General features: G+C 59.5%; 1 protein-coding gene across 4 annotated transcripts in view; it reads left to right on the top strand.

The window, feature by feature from the left end:
* The window catches only part of rfx5 (regulatory factor X, 5), a 54,068-nt gene extending 32,735 nt beyond the window's left edge, over window positions 1-21,333 (top strand). For all 4 annotated transcript variants that reach the window (XM_072548983.1, XM_072548980.1, XM_072548981.1 and 1 more), the window contains 4 exons: window positions 2,957-3,035; window positions 13,843-14,044; window positions 17,088-17,179; window positions 20,232-21,333. In XM_072548983.1, the coding sequence (XP_072405084.1) occupies window positions 2,957-3,035; window positions 13,843-14,044; window positions 17,088-17,179; window positions 20,232-20,933 (1,075 nt within the window). In that variant the 3' untranslated portion in view covers window positions 20,934-21,333. The remainder of the gene's footprint in view (window positions 1-2,956; window positions 3,036-13,842; window positions 14,045-17,087; window positions 17,180-20,231) is intronic.
* Window positions 21,334-21,771: the final 438 nt, after the last annotated feature.

Genomic DNA, 21,771 nt, shown 5'->3' with positions numbered 1-21,771 from the left:
TAAATTGTCCCATAGTGCCCAGCGATGTGCAGGTTAGGGTGGATTGGCAATGCTAAATTGTCCCATAGTGCCCAGGGATGTGCAGGTTAGGGTGGATTGACCATGCTAAATTGTCCCATAGTGCCCAGGGATGTGCAGGTTAGGGTGGATTGGCCATGCTAAATTGTCCCGTAGTGCCCAGGGATGTGCAGGTTAGGGTGGACTGGCCATGCTAAATTTTCCATAGTGCCCAGGGATGTGCAGGTTAGGGTGGATTGGCCATGCTACATTGTCCCATAGTGTCCAGGGATGTGCAGGTTAGGGTGGATTGGCCATGCTAAATTGTCCCATAGTGCCCAGGGATGTGCAGGTTAGGGTGGATTGGCCATGCTAAATTGTCCCATACTTCCCAGCGATGAGCAGGTTAGGGTGGATTGGCCATGCTAAATTGTCCCATAGTGCCCAGGGATATGGTGCTGTCGGAGCGGGTGCTGTCAGAGGGTCAGTGCTGAGGGAGTGGGCGCTGTCGGAGGGTCAGTGCTGAGGGAGTGGGTGCTGTCGGACGGTCAGTGCTGAGGGAGTGGGTGCTGTGGGAGGGTCAGTGCTGAGGGATTGGGTGCTGTCGGAGGGTCAGTGCTGAGGGAGTGGGTGCTGTTGGAGGGTCAGTGCTGACGGAGTGGGCGCTGTGGGAGGGTCAGTGCTGAGGGAGCAGTTGCTGTCGGACGGTCAGTGCTGAGGGAGTGGGTGCTGTTGGAGGGTCAGTGCTGACGGAGTGGGTGCTGTGGGAGGGTCAGTGCTGAGGGAGTGGGTGCTGTTGGAGGGTCAGTGCTGACGGAGTGGGTGCTGTGGGAGGGTCAGTGCTGAGGGAGTGGGTGCTGTCAGAGGGGGTCAGCGCGATGGGAGAGGATATTAAAGTCACCCTCTGTCTGAAGTGGGAGTAAAGGATTCTTCTGCCACTATTGTCATTCTGTACGTCACTGTTCTTGGCCAGGTGACCATTTGTAGCCCATTACTAATTGCCCTGAACACAGACTCGTTCTGAATGCAATTAAGATGTGACCCAATTGCTGGGCTGCTGGACTCACTGACTTCATCATACCGCACTGAAACAGACCATTAGGTCCAGCCAGTCCATCATCCCAAACTAAACTCGTCCCACCTGTCTGCTCCTGGACCATATCCCTCCAAACATTTCACATCCACGTACTTATCCAAATGTCTTTTAAACATTGTAACTGTTCCCGCATCCTCGGGGAGTATTCCACACACAGACCACCCTCTGTGCAAAAAAATGCACCTCTTTGGTCTTTTTTTATTCAATCTCTCCCCTTAAAAATGTGCACCTCGCCTTGAAATCTCCCATCCCACCTGCCATGACCATATCTCTCCCCCTCCTGATTTTGTAAACCTTTATCGGTCACCTCTCAACCTTCGATACACCAGTGAAAAAAAAGTCCCAGTCTATCCTGCTTCTCCTTATATCTTAAACCCTCCCGTGCCCGGCATCATCCTGGGAAATCTCTTCTGAACCCTCTCCAGTTTAGTAATCTCCTTCCTGAAACAGGGCGACCAGTACTGGACACAGTCTCCAGACGAGGCCTCACCAACGTCTTGTACAACCCCACCTTGCAGATTTCCCTCCCCTCCCGAACCCTTAAACCAGAAATTGCGGGAATGGCTCAGCAGGTCTGGCATCACCCTGAGGAAGGCTCACCGGAACCCGAAACGGACTTCCTCTTCTGTTTCCGTTCCGGACTTCCAGCCTCCGCAGTCCTCTCGGGTTCTTAAACAATCTGGCAGGTTCGCGGTTGGGATCGCGAGCTGCGACGCGCAGCCTGGTCGCAGACCCTCCAGGGGCTCTCGGGTGGCGCCTGTCTGTCTCCTGCAGGCTGGGTGGTGGGATAATGGCACTCACATGCTGTCTGTCCCCCTTCCACACACACACACATTCCCAGCTAGACACCATTCTCACCGTCTAATCTAGATAGAGCTGTCCAGCACGGAGACAGACCCTTTCGGCTCACCTCATCCACGCCGACCAGATATCCCAACCTAATCCAGTCCCATTTGCCAGCACCCAGCCCTCCAAACCCTTCCTATTCATGTCCCCATCCAGATGCCTCTTAAATGCTGTCATTGTACCAGCCTCCACCACATCCTCTGGCAGCTCATTCCCTACACGTGCCACCCTCTGTGTGAAACAGTTACCCCTTAGCTCCCTTTTATATCTTTCCCCTCTCACCCTAAACCTATGCCCCTCTAGTTCTGGACTCCCTGACCCCAGGGAAAAGACTTCATCTATATAAGCAAAAGTGTGGACTATAGATGCTGGAGATTAGAGTCGAGAGTGTGGTGCTGGAAAAGCACAGCAGGTCAGGCAGCATCTGATGAAGGGCTTTCGCCTGAAACGTCGATTTTCCTGCTCCTCGTATGCTGCCTGACCTGCTGCGCTTTTCCAGCACCACACTCTCGACCTTGCCTATTTACCCTATCCATGCCCCTCGTGATTTTATAAACCTCTATAAGGTCACCCCTCAGCCTCCGACGCTCCAGGGAAAACAGCCCCAGCCTGTTCAGCCTCTCCCTGTAGCTCACATCCTCCAACATCCTTGTAAATCTTTTCTGAACCCTTTCAAGTTTCACAACATCTTTCCGATAGGAAGGAGACCAGAATTACACGCAATATTCCAACAGTGGCCTAACCAATGTCCTGTACATCCGCAACGTGACCTCCCAACCCCTGTACTCAACACTCTGACCAATAAAGGAAAGTATACCAAACGCTGCCTTCACTATCCTATCTACCTGCGACTCCACTTTCAAGGAGCTATGAACCTGCACTCCAAGGTCTCTTTGTTCAGCAACACTCCCTGAGGACCTTACCATTAAGGTGTCTAAGTCCTGCTAAGATTTGCTTTCCCAAAATGCGGCACAGATGGTCCATGTTTATTTGAAGTTCTTGACTCACTCCAACATACTGCTATGGTGGGATCAGGAGGAAGACGGTGGTTAACATGCCCTCCCTCCCCAGCCTGGATCTGAAGCTGCAGGAGCCAGTGAGTAGGACATGACGATGTATACGGGGCATGGGGTTTTACTGTGGTGTCTCATCCTTTAAAAGCTGTGCAGTAATCCTGAAAAGGGTGGCGCTGGAAAAGCACAGCCGGTCAGGCAGGAGCAGGAGAGTCGACCGTTTCCAGCGTGCCCTCATCAGGAATCAGCTTCCGGCCGAAACGGTCGACTCTCCTGCTCCAGCCCGACCGGCTCTGCTTTTCCAGCACCACCCTTTTTGACCCTGACTCTCCCAGCGTTCTGCAGTCCACACTTTTTCAATCATCTGCAAAGCCTCCTGAATCTTTTGACAAGCCAGGAGTCGTTCAGAAAGAGTACTACTACGTTGTCGGAGGGTCAGCACCGAGGGAGCGGGCACTGCGGGAGGGTCAGGGCTGAGGGAGTGGGCGCTGTGGGAGGGTCAGTGCTGAGGGAGTGGGCGCTGTCGGAGGGTCAGTGCTGAGGGAGTGGGCGCTGCGGGAGGGTCAGGGCTGAGGGAGTGGGTGCTGTCGGAGGGTCAGTGCTGAGGGAGTGGGCGCTGTCGGAGGGTCAGTGCTGAGGGAGTGGGCGCTGTGGGAGGGTCAGTGCTGAGGGAGTGGGTGCTGTCGGAGGGTCAGTGCTGAGGGAGTGGGCGCTGTGGGAGGGTCAGTGCTGAGGGAGTGGGTGCTGTCGGAGGGTCAGTGCTGAGGGAGTGGGCGCTGTGGGAGGGTCAGTGCTGAAGGAGTGGGCGCTGTGGGAGGGTCAGTGCTGAAGGAGTGGGTGCTGTCGGAGGGTCAGTGCTGAGGGAGTGGGTGCTGTCGGAGGGTCAGTGCTGAGGGAGTGGGGGCTGTCGGAGGGTCAGTGCTGAGGGAGTGGGGGCTGTCGGAGGGTCAGTGCTGAGGGAGTGGGCACTGTGGGAGGGTCAGTGCTGAGGGAGTGGGGGCTGTGGGAGGGTCAGTGCTGAGGGAGTGGGTGCTGTGGGAGGGTCAGTGCTGAGGGAGTGGGCACTGTGGGAGGGTCAGTGCTGAGGGAGTGGGCGCTGTCGGAGGGTCAGTGCTGAGGGAGTGGGCGCTGTCGGAGGGTCAGTGCTGAGGGAGTGGGTGCTGTGGTAGGGTCAGTGCTGAGGGAGTGGGTGCTGTCGGACGGTCAGTGCTGAGGGATTGGGCGCTGTCGGAGGGTCAGTGCTGAGGGAACGGGTGCTGTCGGAGGGTCTGCTGAGGGAGTGGGTGCTGTGGGAGGGTCAGTGCTGAGGGAACGGGTGCTGTCGGAGGGTCAGTGCTGAGGGAACGGGTGCTGTCGGAGGGTCAGTGCTGAGGGAGTGGGCGCTGTCGGAGGGTCAGTGCTGAGGGAGTGGGTGCTGTGGGAGGGTCAGTGCTGAGGGAGTGGGCGCTGTCGGAGGGTCAGTGTTGAGGGAGTGGGCACTGTCAGAGGGTCAGTGCTGAGGGAGCGGGCACTGTCAGAGGGTCAGTGCTGAGGGAGTGGGCGCTGTCGGAGGGTCAGTGCTGAGGGAGTGGGTGCTGTGGGAGGGTCAGTGCTGAGGGAGTGGGCGCTGTCGGAGGGTCAGTGTTGAGGGAGTGGGCACTGTCAGAGGGTCAGTGCTGAGGGAGCGGGCACTGTCAGAGGGTCAGTGCTGAGGGAGTGGGCGCTGTGGGAGGGTCAGTGCTGAGGGAGTGGGTGCTGTTGGAGGGTCAGTGCTGAGGGAGTGGGTGCTGTTGGAGGGTCAGTGCTGAGGGAGTGGGCACTGTTGGAGGGTCAGTGCTGAGGGAGTGGGTGCTGTCGGAGGGTCAGTGCTGAGGGAGTGGGTGCTGTTGGAGGGTCAGTGCTGAGGGAGTGGGCACTGTTGGAGGGTCAGTGCTGAGGGAGTGGGTGCTGTTGGAGGGTCAGTGCTGAGGGAGTGGGTGCTGTTGGAGGGTCAGTGCTGAGGGAGTGGGCACTGTTGGAGGGTCAGTGCTGAGGGAGTGGGTGCTGTCGGAGGGTCAGTGCTGAGGGAGTGGGTGCTGTTGGAGGGTCAGTGCTGAGGGAGTGGGCACTGTTGGAGGGTCAGTGCTGAGGGAGTGGGCACTGTTGGAGGGTCAGTGCTGAGGGAGTGGGTGCTGTCGGAGGGTCAGTGCTGAGGGAGCGGGCGCTGTGGGAGGGTCAGGACTGAGGGAGTGGGGGCTGTGGGAGGGTCAGTGCTGAGGGAGTGGGTGGTGTTGGAGGGTCAGTGCTGAGGGAGTGGGGGCTGTCGGAGGGTCAGTGCTGAGGGAGTGGGGGCTATCGGAGGGTCAGTGCTGAGGGAGTGGGTGCTGTGGGAGGGTCAGTGCTGAGGGAGTGGGGGCTGTCAGAGGGTCAGTGCTGAGGGAGCGGGCGCTGTGGGAGGGTCAGCGCTGAGCGGGTGGGCACTGTCGGAGGGTCAGTGCTGATGGAGCGGGCACTGTCGGACGGTCAGCGCTGAGGGAGCGGGCAGTGTCGGAGGGTCAGCGCTGAGGGAGTGGGTGCTGTTGGAGGGTCAGTGCTGAGGGAGTGGGCACATTTGGAGGGTCAGCGCTGAGGGAGGGGGCACTGTCAGAGGGTCAGCGCTGAGGGAGCGGGCGCTGTCAGAGGGTCAGTGCTGAGGGAGCGGGCGCTGTTGGAGGGTCGACGCTGAGGGAGTGGGTATCTTTGGAGGGTCAGCGCTGAGGGAGCGGGTGCTGTCGGAGGGTCAGTGCTGAGGGAGTGGGCGCTATGGGAGGGTCAGTGCTGAGGGAGTGGGTGCTGTCGGAGGGTCAGTGCTGAGGGAGTGGGCACTATGGGAGGGTCAGTGCTGAGGGAGTGGGCGCTGTTAGAAGGTCAGTGCTGAGGGAGTGGGTGCTGTCGGAGGGTCAGTGCTGAGGGAGTGGGCGCTGTGGGAGGGTCAGTGCTGAGGGAGTGGGTGCTGTGGGAGGGTCAGTGCTGAGGGAGTGGGCGCTGTCGGAGGGTCAGTGCTGAGGGAGTGGGCGCTGTCGGAGGGTCAGTGCTGAGGGAGTGGGTGCTGTGGGAGGGTCAGTGCTGAGGGAGTGGGCGCTGTGGGAGGGTCAGTGCTGAGGGAGCGGGTGCTGTCGGAGGGTCAGTGCTGAGGGAGCGGGCGCTGTCGGAGGGTCAGTGCTGAGGGAGCGGGCGCTGTCGGAGGGTCAGTGCTGAGGGAATGGGCGCTGTCGGAGGGTCAGTGCTGAGGGAGTGGGCGCTGTCGGAAGGTCAGTGCTGAGGGAGTGGGTTCTGTCGGAGGGTCAGTGCTGAGGGAGTGGGCGCTGTCGGAAGGTCAGTGCTGAGGGAGTGGGTTCTGTCGGAGGGTCAGTGCTGAGGGAGTGGGCACTGTCGGAAGGTCAGTGCTGAGGGAGTGGGTTCTGTCGGAGGGTCAGTGCTAAGGCAGTGGGCGCTGTCGGAAGGTCAGTGCTGAGGGAGTGGGCGCTGTCGGAAGGTCAGTGCTAAGGCAGTGGGCGCTGTCGGAAGGTCAGTGCTGAGGGAGTGGGCGCTGTCGGAAGGTCAGTGCTGAGGGAAGTGGGCGCTGTCGGAAGGTCAGTGCTGAGGGAGCGGGCACTGTCGGAAGGTCAGTGCTGAGGGAGCGGGCACTGTCGGAGGGTCAACGCTGAGGGAGAAGACATTGTCTTGCACAGCTTCGGACAGTGCTACCTGCTGTATCTGAATTCCTCTCCTGATCTTCCTAATCCCTCTCCTGTTTGTACGGCAGGTCCAATTTCATTTCAGTTTTTCCCTGTTCAGTTTCACCATACCTGTCTGTCTGTCTGTGTGTGTCTCTCTGTCTCTCCCCCTCTCTGTCTCTCTCTCTGTTTCTCTCTCTCTCCCCTGCCCCTGAGTGGTCTCATCATGTTTATCTGTCTGTCTGTCTTCCCTCCCCTCCCCTGCCCCTGAGTGGTCTCAAGATGTCTGTCCGTTCCCCCCCCCCCCTCCCTCCCCGCCTCCCCCACCCCGAGTGGTCTCACCATGTCTGTCTGTCTGTCCCCCCTCTCCCCCTGCCCCTGAGTGGTCTCACCCTGTCTGTCTGTCCCCCCTCTCCCCCTGCCCCTGAGTGGTCTCACCCTGTCTGTCTGTCTGTCTGTCCCCCCTCTCCCCCTGCCCCTGAGTGGTCTCACCGTGTCTGTCTGTCTGTCTGTCCCCCCTCTCCCCCTGCCCCCTGAGTGGTCTCACCCTGTCTGTCTGTCTGTCTCTCCCCCCTCTCCCCCTGCCCTTGAGTGGTCTCACCGTGTCTGTCTGTCTGTCCCCCCTCTCCCTGCCCCTGAGTGGTCTCACCCTGTCTGTCTGTCTGTCTGTCCCCCCTCTCCCCCTGCCCCCGAGTGGTCTCACCGTGTCTGTCTGTCTGTCCCCCCTCTCCCCTGCCCCTGAGTGGTCTCACCGTGTCTGTCTGTCTGTCTGTCCCCCCTCTCTCCCTGCCCCTGAGTGGTCTCACCGTGTCTGTCTGTCTGTCTGTCCCCCCTCTCCCCCTGCCCCTGAGTGGTCTCACCCTGTCTGTCTGTCTGTCTGTCCCCCCTCTCCCCCTGCCCCTGAGTGGTCTCACCCTGTCTGTCTGTCTGTCTGTCCCCCCCTCTCCCCCTGACACTGAGTGGTCTCACCGTGTCTGTCTGTCTGTCCCCCCTCTCCCCTGCCCCTGAGTGGTCTCACCGTGTCTGTCTGTCTGTCCCCCCCTCTCCCCCACCCCGAGTGGTCTCACCGTGTCTGTCTGTCTGTCCCCCCTCTCCCCATGCCCCTGAGTGGTCTCACCGTGTCTGTCTTGTCTGTCTGTCCCCGCCTCTCCCCTGCCCCTGAGTGGTCTCACCGTGTCTGTCTGTCCCCCCTCTCCCCCTGCCCCTGAGTGGTCTCACCGTGTCTGTCTGTCTGTCTGTCCCCCCCTCTCCCCCTGCCCCTGAGTGGTCTCACCGTGTCTGTCTGTCTGTCTGTCCCCCCTCTCCCCTGCCCCTGAGTGGTCTCACCGTGTCTGTCTGTCTGTCTGTCCCCCCACCCCCACCCCTGAGTGGTCTCACCCTGTCTGTCTGTCTGTCTGTCCCCCCTCTCCCCTGCCCCTGAGTGGTCTCACCGTGTCTGTCTGTCTGTCTGTCCCCCCTCTCCCCCACCCATGAGTGGTCTCACCCTGTCTGTCTGTCTGTCTGTCCCCCCTCTCCCTGCCCCTGAGTGGTCTCACCCTGTCTGTCCTGTCTGTCTGTCCCCCCTCTCCCCCCTGCCCCTGAGTGGTCTCACTGTGTCTGTCTGTCTGTCTGTCCCTCCTCTCCCCTGCCCCTGAGTGGTCTCACCGTGTCTGTCTGTCTGTCTGTCCCCCCTCTCCCCTGCCCCTGAGTGGTCTCACCGTGTCTGTCTGTCTGTCTGTCCCCCCTCTCCCCCTGCCCCTGAGTGGTCTCACCGTGTCTGTCTGTCTGTCTGTCCCCCCTCTCCCCACCCATGAGTGGTCTCACCCTGTCTGTCTGTCTGTCTGTCCCCCCTCTCCCCTGCCCCTGAGTGGTCTCACCGTGTCTGTCTGTCTGTCTGTCCCCCCTCTCCCCCTGCCCCTGAGTGGTCTCACCGTGTCTGTCTGTCTGTCTGTCCCCCCTCTCCCCTGCCCCTGAGTGGTCTCACCGTGTCTGTCTGTCTGTCTGTCCCCCCACCCCCACCCCTGAGTGGTCTCACCCTGTCTGTCTGTCTGTCTGTCCCCCCTCTCCCCTGCCCCTGAGTGGTCTCACCGTGTCTGGTCTGTCTGTCTGTCCCCCCTCTCCCCCACCCATGAGTGGTCTCACCCTGTCTGTCTGTCTGTCTGTCCCCCCTCTCCCCTGCCCCTGAGTGGTCTCACCCTGTCTGTCTGTCTGTCTGTCCCCCCTCTCCCCCTGCCCCTGAGTGGTCTCACTGTGTCTGTCTGTCTGTCTGTCCCTCCTCTCCCCTGCCCCTGAGTGGTCTCACCGTGTCTGTCTGTCTGTCTGTCCCCCCTCTCCCCTGCCCCTGAGTGGTCTCACCGTGTCTGTCTGTCTGTCTGTCCCCCCTCTCCCCCTGCCCCTGAGTGGTCTCACCGTGTCTGTCTGTCTGTCTGTCCCCCCTCTCCCCTGCCCCTGAGTGGTCTCACCCTGTCTGTCTGTCTGTCTGTCCCCCCTCTCCCCTGCCCCTGAGTGGTCTCACCCTGTCTGTCTGTCTGTCTGTCCCCCCTCTCCCCTGCCCCTGAGTGGTCTCACCCTGTCTGTCTGTCTGTCTGTCCCCCCCTCTCCCCCTGCCCCTGAGTGGTCTCACTGTGTCTGTCTGTCTGTCTGTCCCTGTCCCTATCCCCTGAGTGGTCTCACCATGTCTGTCTGTCTGTCTGTCTGTCCCCCCTCTCCCCTGCCCCTGAGTGGTCTCACCGTGTCTGTCTGTCTGTCTGTCCCCCCTCTCCCCTGCCCCCTGAGTGGTCTCACTGTTGTCTGTCTGTCTGTCCCCCCTCTCCCCTGCCCCTGAGTGGTCTCACCGTGTCTGTCTGTCTGTCTGTCCCCCCTCTCCCCTGCCCCTGAGTGGTCTCACCGTGTCTGTCTGTCTGTCTGTCCCCCCTCTCCCCCTGCCCCTGAGTGGTCTCACCCTGTCTGTCTGTCTGTCTGTCCCCCCTCTCCCCCTGCCCCTGAGTGGTCTCACCCTGTCTGTCTGTCTGTCTGTCCCCCCTCTCCCCCTGCCCCTGAGTGGTCTCACCCTGTCTGTCTGTCTGTCTGTCCCCCCTCTCCCCTGCCCCTGAGTGGTCTCACCGTGTCTGTCTGTCTGTCTGTCCCCCCTCTCCCCCACCCCTGAGTGGTCTCACCCTGTCTGTCTGTCTGTCTGTCCCCCCTCTCCCCTGCCCCTGAGTGGTCTCACCGTGTCTGTCTGTCTGTCTGTCCCCCCTCTCCCCCACCCCTGAGTGGTCTCACCCTGTCTGTCTGTCTGTCTGTCCCCCCTCTCCCCTGCCCCTGAGTGGTCTCACCCTGTCTGTCTGTCTGTCTGTCCCCCCTCTCCCCCTGCCCCTGAGTGGTCTCACTGTGTCTGTCTGTCTGTCTGTCCCCCCTCTCCCCTGCCCCTGAGTGGTCTCACCTGTGTCTGTCTGTCTGTCCCCCCTCTCCCCCAGCCCCGAGTGGTCTCACCGTGTCTGTCTGTCTGTCCCCCCTCTCCCCCTGCCCCTGAGTGGTCTCACCGTGTCTGTCTGTCTGTCTGTCCCCCCTCTCCCCCTGCCCCTGAGTGGTCTCACCCTGTCTGTCTGTCTGTCTGTCCCCCCTCTCCCCCTGCCCCTGAGTGGTCTCACCGTGTCTGTCTGTCTGTCTGTCCCCCTCTCCCCCCTGCCCCTGAGTGGTCTCACCCTGTCTGTCTGTCTGTCTGTCCCCCCTCTCCCCCTGCCCCTGAGTGGTCTCACCGTGTCTGTCTGTCTGTCTGTCCCCCCTCTCCCCCTGCCCCCTGAGTGGTCTCACCGTGTCTGTCTGTCCCCCCTCTTCTCCCCTGCCCCTGAGTGGTCTCACCGTGTCTGTCTGTCTGTCTGTCCCCCCTCTCCCCCTGCCCCTGAGTGGTCTCACCGTGTCTGTCTGTCTGTCTGTCCCCCCTCTCCCCCTGCCCCTGAGTGGTCTCACCGTGTCTGTCTGTCTGTCTCTCCCCCCTCTCCCCCGCCCCTGAGTGGTCTCACTGTGTCTGTCTGTCTGTCTGTCCCCCCTCTCCCCTGCCCCGAGTGGTCTCACCCTGTCTGTCTGTCCCCCCTCTCCCCTGCCCCTGAGTGGTCTCACCGTGTCTGTCTGTCTGTCTGTCCCCCCTCTCCCCCTGCCCCTGAGTGGTCTCACCGTGTCTGTCTGTCTGTCTGTCCCCCCTCTCCCCCACCCCTGAGTGGTCTCACCCTGTCTGTCTGTCTGTCTGTCCCCCCTCTCCCCTGCCCCTGAGTGGTCTCACCGTGTCTGTCTGTCTGTCTGTCCCCCCTCTCCCCCACCCATGAGTGGTCTCACCCTGTCTGTCTGTCTGTCTGTCCCCCCTCTCCCCTGCCCCTGAGTGGTCTCACCCTGTCTGTCTGTCTGTCTGTCCCCCCTCTCCCCCTGCCCCTGAGTGGTCTCACCGTGTCTGTCTGTCTGTCTCTCCCCCCTCTCCCCTGCCCCTGAGTGGTCTCACCGTGTCTGTCTGTCTGTCTGTCCCCCCTCTCCCCCTGCCCCTGAGTGGTCTCACTGTGTCTGTCTGTCTGTCTGTCCCTCCTCTCCCCTGCCCCTGAGTGGTCTCACCGTGTCTGTCTGTCTGTCTGTCCCCCCTCTCCCCTGCCCCTGAGTGGTCTCACCGTGTCTGTCTGTCTGTCTGTCCCCCCTCTCCCCTGCCCCTGAGTGGTCTCACCCTGTCTGTCTGTCTGTCTGTCCCCCCTCTCCCCTGCCCCTGAGTGGTCTCACCCTGTCTGTCTGTCTGTCTGTCCCCCCCTCTCCCCTGCCCCTGAGTGGTCTCACTGTGTCTGTCTGTCTGTCTGTCCCTGTCCCTATCCCCTGAGTGGTCTCACCGTGTCTGTCTGTCTGTCTGTCTGTCCCCCCTCTCCCCTGCCCCTGAGTGGTCTCACTGTGTCTGTCTGTCTGCCCCCCCTCTCCCCCTGCCCCTGAGTGGTCTCACCGTGTCTGTCTGTCTGTCTGTCCCCCCTCTCCCCCTGCCCCTGAGTGGTCTCACCCTGTCTGTCTGTCTGTCTGTCCCCCCTCTCCCCCTGCCCCTGAGTGGTCTCACCGTGTCTGTCTGTCTGTCTGTCCCCCCTCTCCCCTGCCCCTGAGTGGTCTCACCGTGTCTGTCTGTCTGTCTGTCCCCCCTCTCCCCCTGCCCCTGAGTGGTCTCACCCTGTCTGTCTGTCTGTCTGTCCCCCCTCTCCCCCTGCCCCTGAGTGGTCTCACCGTGTCTGTCTGTCTGTCTGTCCCCCCTCTCCCCTGCCCCTGAGTGGTCTCACCCTGTCTGTCTGTCTGTCTGTCCCCCCTCTCCCCCTGCCCCTGAGTGGTCTCACCGTGTCTGTCTGTCTGTCTCTCCCCCCTCTCCCCCGCCCCTGAGTGGTCTCACTGTGTCTGTCTGTCTGTCTGTCCCCCCTCTCCCCTGCCCCGAGTGGTCTCACCCTGTCTGTCTGTCTGTCTGTCCCCCCTCTCCCCTGCCCCTGAGTGGTCTCACCGTGTCTGTCTGTCTGTCTGTCCCCCCTCTCCCCCTGCCCCTGAGTGGTCTCACCGTGTCTGTCTGTCTGTCTGTCCCCCCTCTCCCCCACCCCTGAGTGGTCTCACCCTGTCTGTCTGTCTGTCTGTCCCCCCTCTCCCCTGCCCCTGAGTGGTCTCACCGTGTCTGTCTGTCTGTCTGTCCCCCCTCTCCCCCACCCATGAGTGGTCTCACCCTGTCTGTCTGTCTGTCTGTCCCCCCTCTCCCCTGCCCCTGAGTGGTCTCACCCTGTCTGTCTGTCTGTCTGTCCCCCCTCTCCCCCTGCCCCTGAGTGGTCTCACTGTGTCTGTCTGTTTGTCTGTCCCTCCTCTCCCCTGCCCCTGAGTGGTCTCACCGTGTCTGTCTGTCTGTCTGTCCCCCCTCTCCCCCTGCCCCTGAGTGGTCTCATCGTGTCTGTCTGTCTGTCTGTCCCTGTCCCTGTCCCCTGAGTGGTCTCACCGTGTCTGTCTGTCTGTCTGTCCCTGTCCCTGTCCCCTGAGTGGTCTCACCGTGTCTGTCTGTCTGTCTGTCCCTGTCCCTGTCCCCTGAGTGGTCTCACCCTGTCTGTCTGTCCCTGTCCCTGTCCCCTGAGTGGTCTCACCATGTCTGTCTGTCTGTCTGTCCCCCCTGTCCCCTGCCCCTGAGTGGTCTCATCGTGTCTGTCTGTCCCTGTCCCTGTCCCCTGAGTGGTCTCACCCTGTCTGTCTGTCCCTGTCCCTGTCCCCTGAGTGGTCTCACCGTGTCTGTCTGTCTGTCTGTCCCTGTCCCTGTCCCCTGCCCCTGAGTGGTCTCACCGTGTCTGTCTGTCTGTCTGTCCCTGTCCCTGTCCCCTGAGTGGTCTCACCCTGTCTGTCTGTCCCTGTCCCCTGCCCCTGAGTGGTCTCATCGTGTCTGTCTGTCTGTCTGTCCCTGTCCCTGTCCCCTGAGTGGTCTCACCCTGTCTGTCTGTCCCTGTCCCTGTCCCCTGAGTGGTCTCACCGTGTCTGTCTGTCTGTCTGTCCCTGTCCCTGTCCCCTGAGTGGTCTCACCGTGTCTGTCTGTCTGTCTGTCCCTGTCCCTGTCCCCTGAGTGGTCTCACCGTGTCTGTCTGTCTGTCTGTCCCTGTCCCTGTCCCCTGAGTGGTCTCACCCTGTCTGTCTGTCCCTGTCCCTGTCCCCTGAGTGGTCTCACCGTGTCTGTCTGTCTGTCTGTCCCTGTCCCTGTCCCCTGAGTGGTCTCACCATGTCTGTCTGTCTGTCTGTCCCTGTCCCTGTCCCCTGAGTGGTCTCACCGTGTCTGTCTGTCTGTCTGTCCCTGTCCCTGTCCCCTGAGTGGTCTCACTGTGTCTGTCTGTCTGTCTGTCCCTGTCCCTGTCCCCTGAGTGGTCTCACCGTGTCTGTCTGTCTGTCTGTCCCTGTCCCTGTCCCCTGAGTGGTCTCACTCTGTCTGTCTGTCTGTCTGTCCCTGTCCCTGTCCCTGTCCCCTGAGTGGTCTCACCGTGTCTGTCTGTCTGTCTGTCCCTGTCCCTGTCCCCTGAGTGGTCTCACCCTGTCTGTCTGTCCCTGTCCCCCTGCCCCTGAGTGGTCTCACCATGTCTGTCTGTCTGTCTGTCCCCCCTGTCCCCTGCCCCTGAGTGGTCTCATCGTGTCTGTCTGTCTGTCTGTCCCTGTCCCTGTCCCCTGAGTGGTCTCACCCTGTCTGTCTGTCCCTGTCCCTGTCCCCTGAGTGGTCTCACCGTGTCTGTCTGTCTGTCTGTCCCTGTCCCTGTCCCCTGCTCAGGTGGAAGCTAAGGAAGCAGGCAAGTCAAAGCAGGATGAGGTGTTGATGTCGGCAGCGATCAGCCTGATCTGTGAGTGGGCACAGCGGGTGCTGATGAGGCAGTTCGACACGGTGGTGGACCTGGCCCGCTTCCTCGTGAAGGAGCACCTCATCAGCCCCAGGACCAAGAACGCTGCCGTGGTGATGAAGGAGCTCATGAATGGTGAGTGGTACCACCACCGCCTCCTCTAGCACCATCGTCAACCAGTCGGTCAGCACCCAGCGCCGGGGACCCGGGTTCGATTCCAGCATCGGGGGATTGTCTGTGTGCACTTTGCACATTCTCCCCCCTGTGTCTACATGGGTTTCCTCTGGGTGCTCCAGTTTCCACCCACAGTCCAAAGATGTGCAGGTTAGGGTGGATTGGCCACGCTAAATAATCCCTTAGCGTCCAGGGATGTGCAGGTTAGGGTGGATTGGCCATGCTAAATAATCCCTTAGCGTCCAGGGATGTGCAGGTTAGGGTGGATTGTCGATGGGAAATTGTCCCATAGTGCCCAGGGATGTGCAGGTTAGGGTGGATTGGCCATGGGAAATTGTCCCATAGTGCCCAGGGATGTGCAGGTTAGGGTGGATTGGCCATGCTAAATTGTCCCGTAGTGCCCAGGGATGTGCAGGTTAGGGTGGATTGGCCATGCTAAATTGTCCCATAGTGTCCTGAGATGTGCAGGTTAGGGTGGGTTGGCCATGCTAAATTGTCCCATAGTGCCCAGGGATGTGCAGGTTAGGGTGGATTGGCCATGCTAAATTGTCCCATAGTGTCCAGGGATGTGCAGGTCAGGGTGGATTGGCCATGCTGAATTGTCCCATAGTGTCCAGGGATGTGCAGGTTAGGGTGGATTGGCCATGCTAAATTGTCCCATAGTGCCCCAGGAATGTGCAGGTTAGGGTGGATTGGCCATGCTAAATAATCCCTTAGCGTCCAGGGATGTGCAGGTTAGGGTGGATTGGCCATGCTAAATTGTCCCATAGTGCCCCAGGGATGTGCAGGTTAGGGTGGATTGGCCATGCTAAATTGTCCCATAGTGCCCAGGGATGTGCAGGTTAGGGTGGATTGGCCATGCTAAATTGTCCCATAGTGCCCAGGGATGTGCAGGTTAGGGTGGATTGGCCATGCTAAATTGTCCCATAGTGCCCCAGGGATGTACAGGTTAGGGTGGATTGGCCATGCTAAATTGTCCTGTAGTGCCCAGGGATGTGCAGGTTAGAGTGGGTTGGCCATGCTAAATTGTCCCATAGTGCCCAGGGATGTGCAGGTTAGGGTGGATTGGCCATGGGAAATTGTCCCATAGTGTCCAGGGATGTGCAGGTTAGGGTGGATTGGCCGTGCTAAATTGTCCCATAGTGCCCCAGGGATGTGCAGGTTAGGGTGGATTGGCCATGGGAAATTGTCCCATAGTGTCCAGGGATGTGCAGGTTAGGGTGGATTGGCCATGCTAAATTGTCCCATAGTGCCCAGGGATGTGCAGGTTAGGGTGGATTGGCCATGCTAAATTGTCCCATAGTGCCCAGGGATGTGTTGGTGCATTAGTCACGGGTAAGTGTGGAGTAATAGGATAGGGGGACTGGGTCTGGGTGAGATACTCTTGGGAGTGTCAGTGTGGACCCGTTGGGCCGAAAGGCCTGTTTCCACACTGTTGGGATTCTGAGATTTACCGAACGATCTGATGGATCTCTTCCTTGGAGTTCCCAGGGGACCGGGGAGGCTGGCCCTTGTTTTCACTGGAATGAGGGGCGAGGTGATGGCAGGGTGAAAGGTCACTTGGTGCCGTGAAACCTTCCGGCGAATCAGGCCATTCGGACCCTCGGGTGTGCCCTGCCTGTCTGTGAGATTGTTGGCGGCTCCGATCATCCTCAACCCCCTCTCTCCTGCCTCTGTTCCCCATCACCGTTGATTCCCTTTCTGATGGAAAATCTCTTGAGGGTAGCCTTGGGGCTGTGCAAGGTTTTGGGGGTGTTGTGTCTGGGAGTGGTTTGTTCCCCTGACCGGCTCAGAGGGCTGAGTCAGTAGCTCGGGGAAAAGCCAGTGGGTCAGGCAGCGTCCGTGCTGAGAAACTGAATGAGCAGTTCGGGTCAGATCTGTCAGAGCTCCCTGACTGCTTACGGTGATGATACAGGGAGTCAGGGACTCGCTCCCACGGGGAGTGGGGGGGGGGGGGGGGGGAGAATGGGGGACTCGCTCCCACGGGGATTGGGGGGAGAATGGGGGACTCGCTCCCACGGGGAGTGGGGGGGGAGAATGGGGGACTCACTCCCACGGGGAGTGGGGGGGAGAATGGGGGACTCACTCCCACGGGGAGTGGTGGGGGGAGAATGGGGGACTCACTCCCACGGGGAGTGGGGGGGAGAATGGGGGACTCACTCCCACGGGGAGTGGGGGGGAGAATGGGGGACTCACTCCCACGGGGATTGGGGGGAGAGAATGGGGGACTCGCTCCCACGGGGAGTGGGGGGGAGAATGGGGGACTCACTCCCACGGGGAGTGGGGGGGAGAATGGGGGACTCACTCCCACGGGGAGTGGGGGGGAGAATGGGGGACTCACTCCCACGGGGAGTGGGGGGGAGAATGGGGGACTCACTCCCACGGGGATTGGGGGGGAGAGAATGGGGGACTCGCTCCCACGGGGAGTGGGGGGGAGAATGGGGACTCGCTCCCACGGGGAGTGGGGGGGAGAATGGGGGTCTCGATCCCACGGGGAGTGGGGGGGAGAATGGGGGACTCGCTCCCACGGGGAGTGGGGGGAGAATGGGGGACTCGCTCCCACGGGGAGTGGGGGGGGAGAATGGGGGGACTCTCTCCCACAGGGAGTGGGGGGGAGAATGGGGGACTCTCTCCCACGGGGAGTGGGGGGAGAATGGGGGACTCTCTCCCACGGGGAGTGGGGGGAGAATGGGGGACTCGCTCCCACGGGGAGTGGGGGGGGGAGAATGGGGGACTCTCTCCCACGGGGAGTGGGGGGAGAATGAGGTCTCACTCCCACGGGGAGTTTTGGAAGGTGGGGTTTGGTATAGGGTGAGAGAAAGAGGAGACAGCAAGTGTGGATCAGTTGGACCGAATGGCCCACTTCTTTGGCATGAAGCTGCTGTGGGAGTGAAGCCGAGGAACGCAGACGGAGGGATTCTAAGCGTGCGGTGTTTTGTTTTTAAAATGCGAGGTGATTCCTTTTGAAAGTTCTCAACACCCTGTCCGTGTGAATTTCTTGCAGAGAACATTCTGAAATCGCCAAAGGACTCAAAGTTCCGACAACAACCCAGGAACGCAGAGCAGGAGGGTGAAGAGAAATCACCAGACTCTCAGGTACGGGCCCAATATAAACCTGTTCCCCGGACCAGACCCCCTCAAAATATCTTAAGAAGCCTTTATTTATTCCGGCAAATATAGCATGCTGTGTTCCTGCTGCGATGTGATCAGTCAAACGACTTGATGGTGTACAAAACATAATTTATTTCAACACTACCTACGGAAGAAAGAGGTACTTAGAATAACTATTGTTAAACTTAACCGAATAATATATTCAGTACCGATTACTAGTTCACTGTTCAGAAGGACCTGTTTCCCACACTGTAAGTAATCGAATCTAATCTAATCAGATAAACTGATTTTGTCTGGCACGCAATCCAGCAGCCCAGGAAGTGAACGCCATGCTTTTGGGTGGAATAAAGAGAGGGAAACATGGTTTCTGCTTCATTAAGGCTTGAAAGAAACCTAAAAACGAAACGAAACTGGGGCTCCTGGTTTCTGTGAGAGCTGGCCACACCCGGACAGGCTGCTTCTATTGTTCCAGCTTTAAGATAAAAGACCCCAAGCCCTCTGTTTACTGTAGTGGCTATGAGAGATAGCTCTTCACCTCCGCCTTACAACCTCTCTTCGAAATAAAAACCGGGACAAAAGAACTTGTTAAAGCCACAACATTGTCACGTTCCCCTGTTTCCCCCCCCGCCCCAGACTGCCTGTAGTCTGGGCCGCTCCCTGCCCTGGTTGGTCTGCTTCTCCTTGTACCTTCACTCCTGAAGGCCAGCGATCATTCTTACAAAACTACATTGTACACCCCTCCCCCCCCCACCGAAGGCCGTCCATCCTCACGAAGATATGATGCCCCGATCTGCATCATATTGAAAGCACATCACCCCACTGCGGCCTCCACACCCAAACCAAGCTTGTTGTAAAAATGTTTCTGCTCACTTCAAATGGGTGCTGTCTCGTTTTCGATTGTTTCAAGGGTGGGAACCATTCCTTCCTCTCGACTCTGTCCTGCTCTGTGATTTTTCAGCACCCCCGTCATCGCGCAGCTCAGCTCTCTCTGCAAGGGAAGTCGTTACAACTCCCGCACTCTGGGTGGCACGGAGGCTCAGTGGTTAGCACTGCTGTCTCACAGCATCAGGGTCCCAGGTTCGATTCCCCCCCTCGAGGCGACTGTCTGTGTGGAGTTTGCACGTTCTCACCGTGTCTGCGTGGGGGTGCTCCTGTTTCCTCCCACAATCCAAAGATATGCAGGTCAGAGTGGATTGGCCATGTTAAATTGTCCCATAGTGCCCAGGGATGTGTAGGTTAGGGTGGATTGGCCCATGCTAAATTGTCCCATAGTGTCCAGGGATGTGCAGGTTAGGGTGGATTGGCCATGCTAAATTGTCCCTAATTGAATCTAATCTTCCGACCCCCCCACAATCTAGGAGACTTGAACTTGAAGCTTTTTGTCTTGAACTCATTGGAGCTGGGATGGAGCATCTCCACTATGGAGTCAGAGAGATGTACAGCATGGAAACAGACCCTTCGGTCCAACCCGTCCATGCCGACCAGATATCCCAACCCAGTCTAATCCCACCTGCCAGCACTTGGCCCATATCCCTCCAAACCCTTCCTATTCATGTCCCCCACCCAGATGCCTTTTAAATGTTGCAATTGCACCAGCCTCCACCACATCCTCTGGCAGCTCATTCCATACACACACCAACCTCGGTATGAAAAAGTTGCCCCTCGGGTCCCTTTTCCCTCTCACCCTAACCCTATGCCCCTCTAGTTCTCTCCCCAACCACAGGGAAACCCTATCCATGTCCCTCATAATTTTATAAACCTCTATAAGGTCACCCCTCAGCCTCCGACGCTCCAGGGAAAACAGCCCCAGCCTGTTCAGCTTCTCCCTGTAGCTCAAACCCTCCAACATCCTTGTAAATCTTTTCTGAACCCTTTCAATTCACAACATCATTCCGATAGGAAAGAGACCAGAATTGTATGCAATATTCCAACAGTGGTCTAACCAATGTCCTGTACAGCTGCAACATGACCCTCCCAACTCCTGTACTCAATACTCTGACCAATAAAGGAAACCATACCAAACGCTGCCTTCACTATCCTATCTACCTGCGACTCCACTTTCAAGGAGCTATGAACCTGCACTCCAAGGTCTCTTTGTTCAGCAACACTCCCTGAGGACCTTCCCATTAAGTGTATAAGTCCTGTTCTGATTTGCTTTCCCAAAATGCAGCACCTCGCATTTATTTGAATTAAACTCCATCTGCCACTTCTCAGCCCATTGGCCCATCTGGTCAATATCCCGTTGTAATCTGAGGTAACCCTCTTCGCTGTCCACTACGCATCCAATTCTGTAAACTTACTAACTACACCTCTTATACTCACCACCAAATCATTAATATAATTGACAAAAGGTAGTGGACTCAGCACCGATCCTTGTGGCACTCCACTGGTCACCAAGAGAGAATCTAACCACCACCATCACATGTTACCATCACTGAATCCCCCCCCCACTATTAACACCCCAAGGTCAGCCCCACCATCGACAAGGCACGAGTCAGGAGGGTGAGGGAATACTCCCCACTCGCCCTGGACAGAGGGGGGCAGCTCCGACAACACTCAAGAAGCTTGACGCCATCCAGGGACAAAGCAGCCCACCCCCCCCACCTCGATTGGCACCACACCCACAATCACCCCCCTTACCTCCACCCCCCCAGGGTGTACCGTCTCCAAGACCCACTGCAGTGAGGCTCCTTAGACAGCACCTTCCCCAAACCCATCACCTCTACCCTCCCCGGAGGGGCAGCAGGTACACGGGGAACACCAGCCCCTCCTGCAACGTTGTAGGTCTGGCGTTGGTAATTTAAAACGTCGTAAGGCAGGAGTTTGGAAGTCGCAGGCCGTGACCTCCACCACTGGCTCCCTCAGGGAGGAGGGGGGTGGGGTGAGGCGCTAGGGAAATGCAGGTTTGTCCCTGTTTCCGCCCCACTTGGGGGGATGGTGGGCGTGAGTCTCCCTTTTGGCGTTGGAAGGGAGGTATGGGGAGGTTTCGGTGAAGGGGGTCTGGCCTTTGGTTATTTTCTCTCCCTCTCTCCGGCAGACGGAAACCTCCAAGGGTGGGAAGGAGGAGCGTCCGGGAGCACCGCGAGGTAAACAGCCGGTGGCCGCGGTGGACGTGGACAGTGTCATTAACCGCTACGCCCCCATCAAGCCCAAGACGCAGGCCAAGGGCGTGCTGACCATCCCAGCGGCCCCCTGCCTCTCCCCGGCCTCCCTACCCCTCCGCGTGGCCGCCCCCGTCTCCCTGGCGCTGTCGCCGGGCAACCGCCCGGCCGGGGTGGTCGTCACGGCGGCCGGGCCCCTCCCCCTGCTGAAGAACGTCACTGTCCTCCTCCCGGGGCCCGCCCCCACAGCCCCACCCCCACCCCAGGAGCCCCAACCCCCTCCCCCGCCCCCCAAGGTCGAGCGGCGTTGCCCCCACCCCTCGCCCAGGGGCTCCACCCCCACCAAGCGGCCGGCCGCGACCCCGGGCGGGGCACCGGCCTCCAAGAGGAAGCGGGGGCGCCCCCGCAAGGTGGTGGCTCCCCCCGCGGAGCCCGGGCAGCCCCCACCTCCCCCTCCCTGTGCCACCCCCTCCTCCTCTTCGCCCTCCAGCGCCGACCAGCCCCCGGCCCGGGCCAGCGCGCCGACGGAGCAGGAGGCCCGCAAGACGTCGGTGATCCGCCCGGTGTGGTGGGCTGGGCACCCGGGGAGCAGGAGGACCCGGTCTCCCCCACACAAAGCCCCCGCCCATCCCCCATGACAGCGGCTCGCTCCCCCCCCACCCCATCCCACCCCACCCCACCCCACCCTCCTGTCGTCAGCTGGCCGAGAGAGAGAGAGGAGGAGTGGGGGGCAGAAGAGGACGCCTGACGTGCGCACAGCAGCTGCTACCACTCTGGGCCTGGGCCTGGGCCCCGGTTCGACTTCCTGGGAGACGCCCACCCGAGTTGAATTTCACCGTGCCAGTGTTCAGCGGACTGTCGGGAGTGGTGACCTGCCGAAGGACACTCGTTCTTTCTTTTTTTTTTGTTGTTGTTGTTTATTTTTCCCGTTTCCTCTGCTTTTATTTTCGACCTGTTGCTAATTTTGATAACTTACACATCCTAAGGTTGCTGTAAATACTTTACCGAGAGATTTTAAAAAAAATCACGACGCAAGGAGCACCCGTTTGCGCCTTGTCCTTTATGAAACGAGGAACAGCATCGCGGCCTGGAATCCGCTCGGCCTGTGAGACCGCGCCCCTCTCCATTTCACCAGACAGTCTACAGAATCTACTTTGTCAGTGAGGCCAGCTGTGCCCTGGAGCTCCTATATCATGAAACATAACGGCTAGAAGGTTAGCAAGCCGACCAGAGGGAAATCTGGGAGCCCAGGTCTCGGTTTGAACAGGAGGGGTTAAGACGCTCCCTCTATACGTGCAGGTGAAGAACCAGGATCACATTCGAGTCTGGTACTCCGGTTGTAACCCGAGAGAGAGAGAGAGAGACAAAAAAACACGTGTGTGCACGCAAAGCACTCACATGCAAAACACATGCACGCACACAAAACGTGCAGGCACACAAAATATGCTCACACAAATGGTCGCACGCAACGTCCAC

Source organism: Chiloscyllium punctatum, chromosome 28 (assembly GCF_047496795.1).
Source record: "Chiloscyllium punctatum isolate Juve2018m chromosome 28, sChiPun1.3, whole genome shotgun sequence".
NCBI classification, from domain to species: Eukaryota; Metazoa; Chordata; class Chondrichthyes; order Orectolobiformes; family Hemiscylliidae; genus Chiloscyllium; species Chiloscyllium punctatum.
Note: the sequence above shows the minus strand (reverse complement) of the source record. Positions and strands in the feature narration are given on the sequence as shown.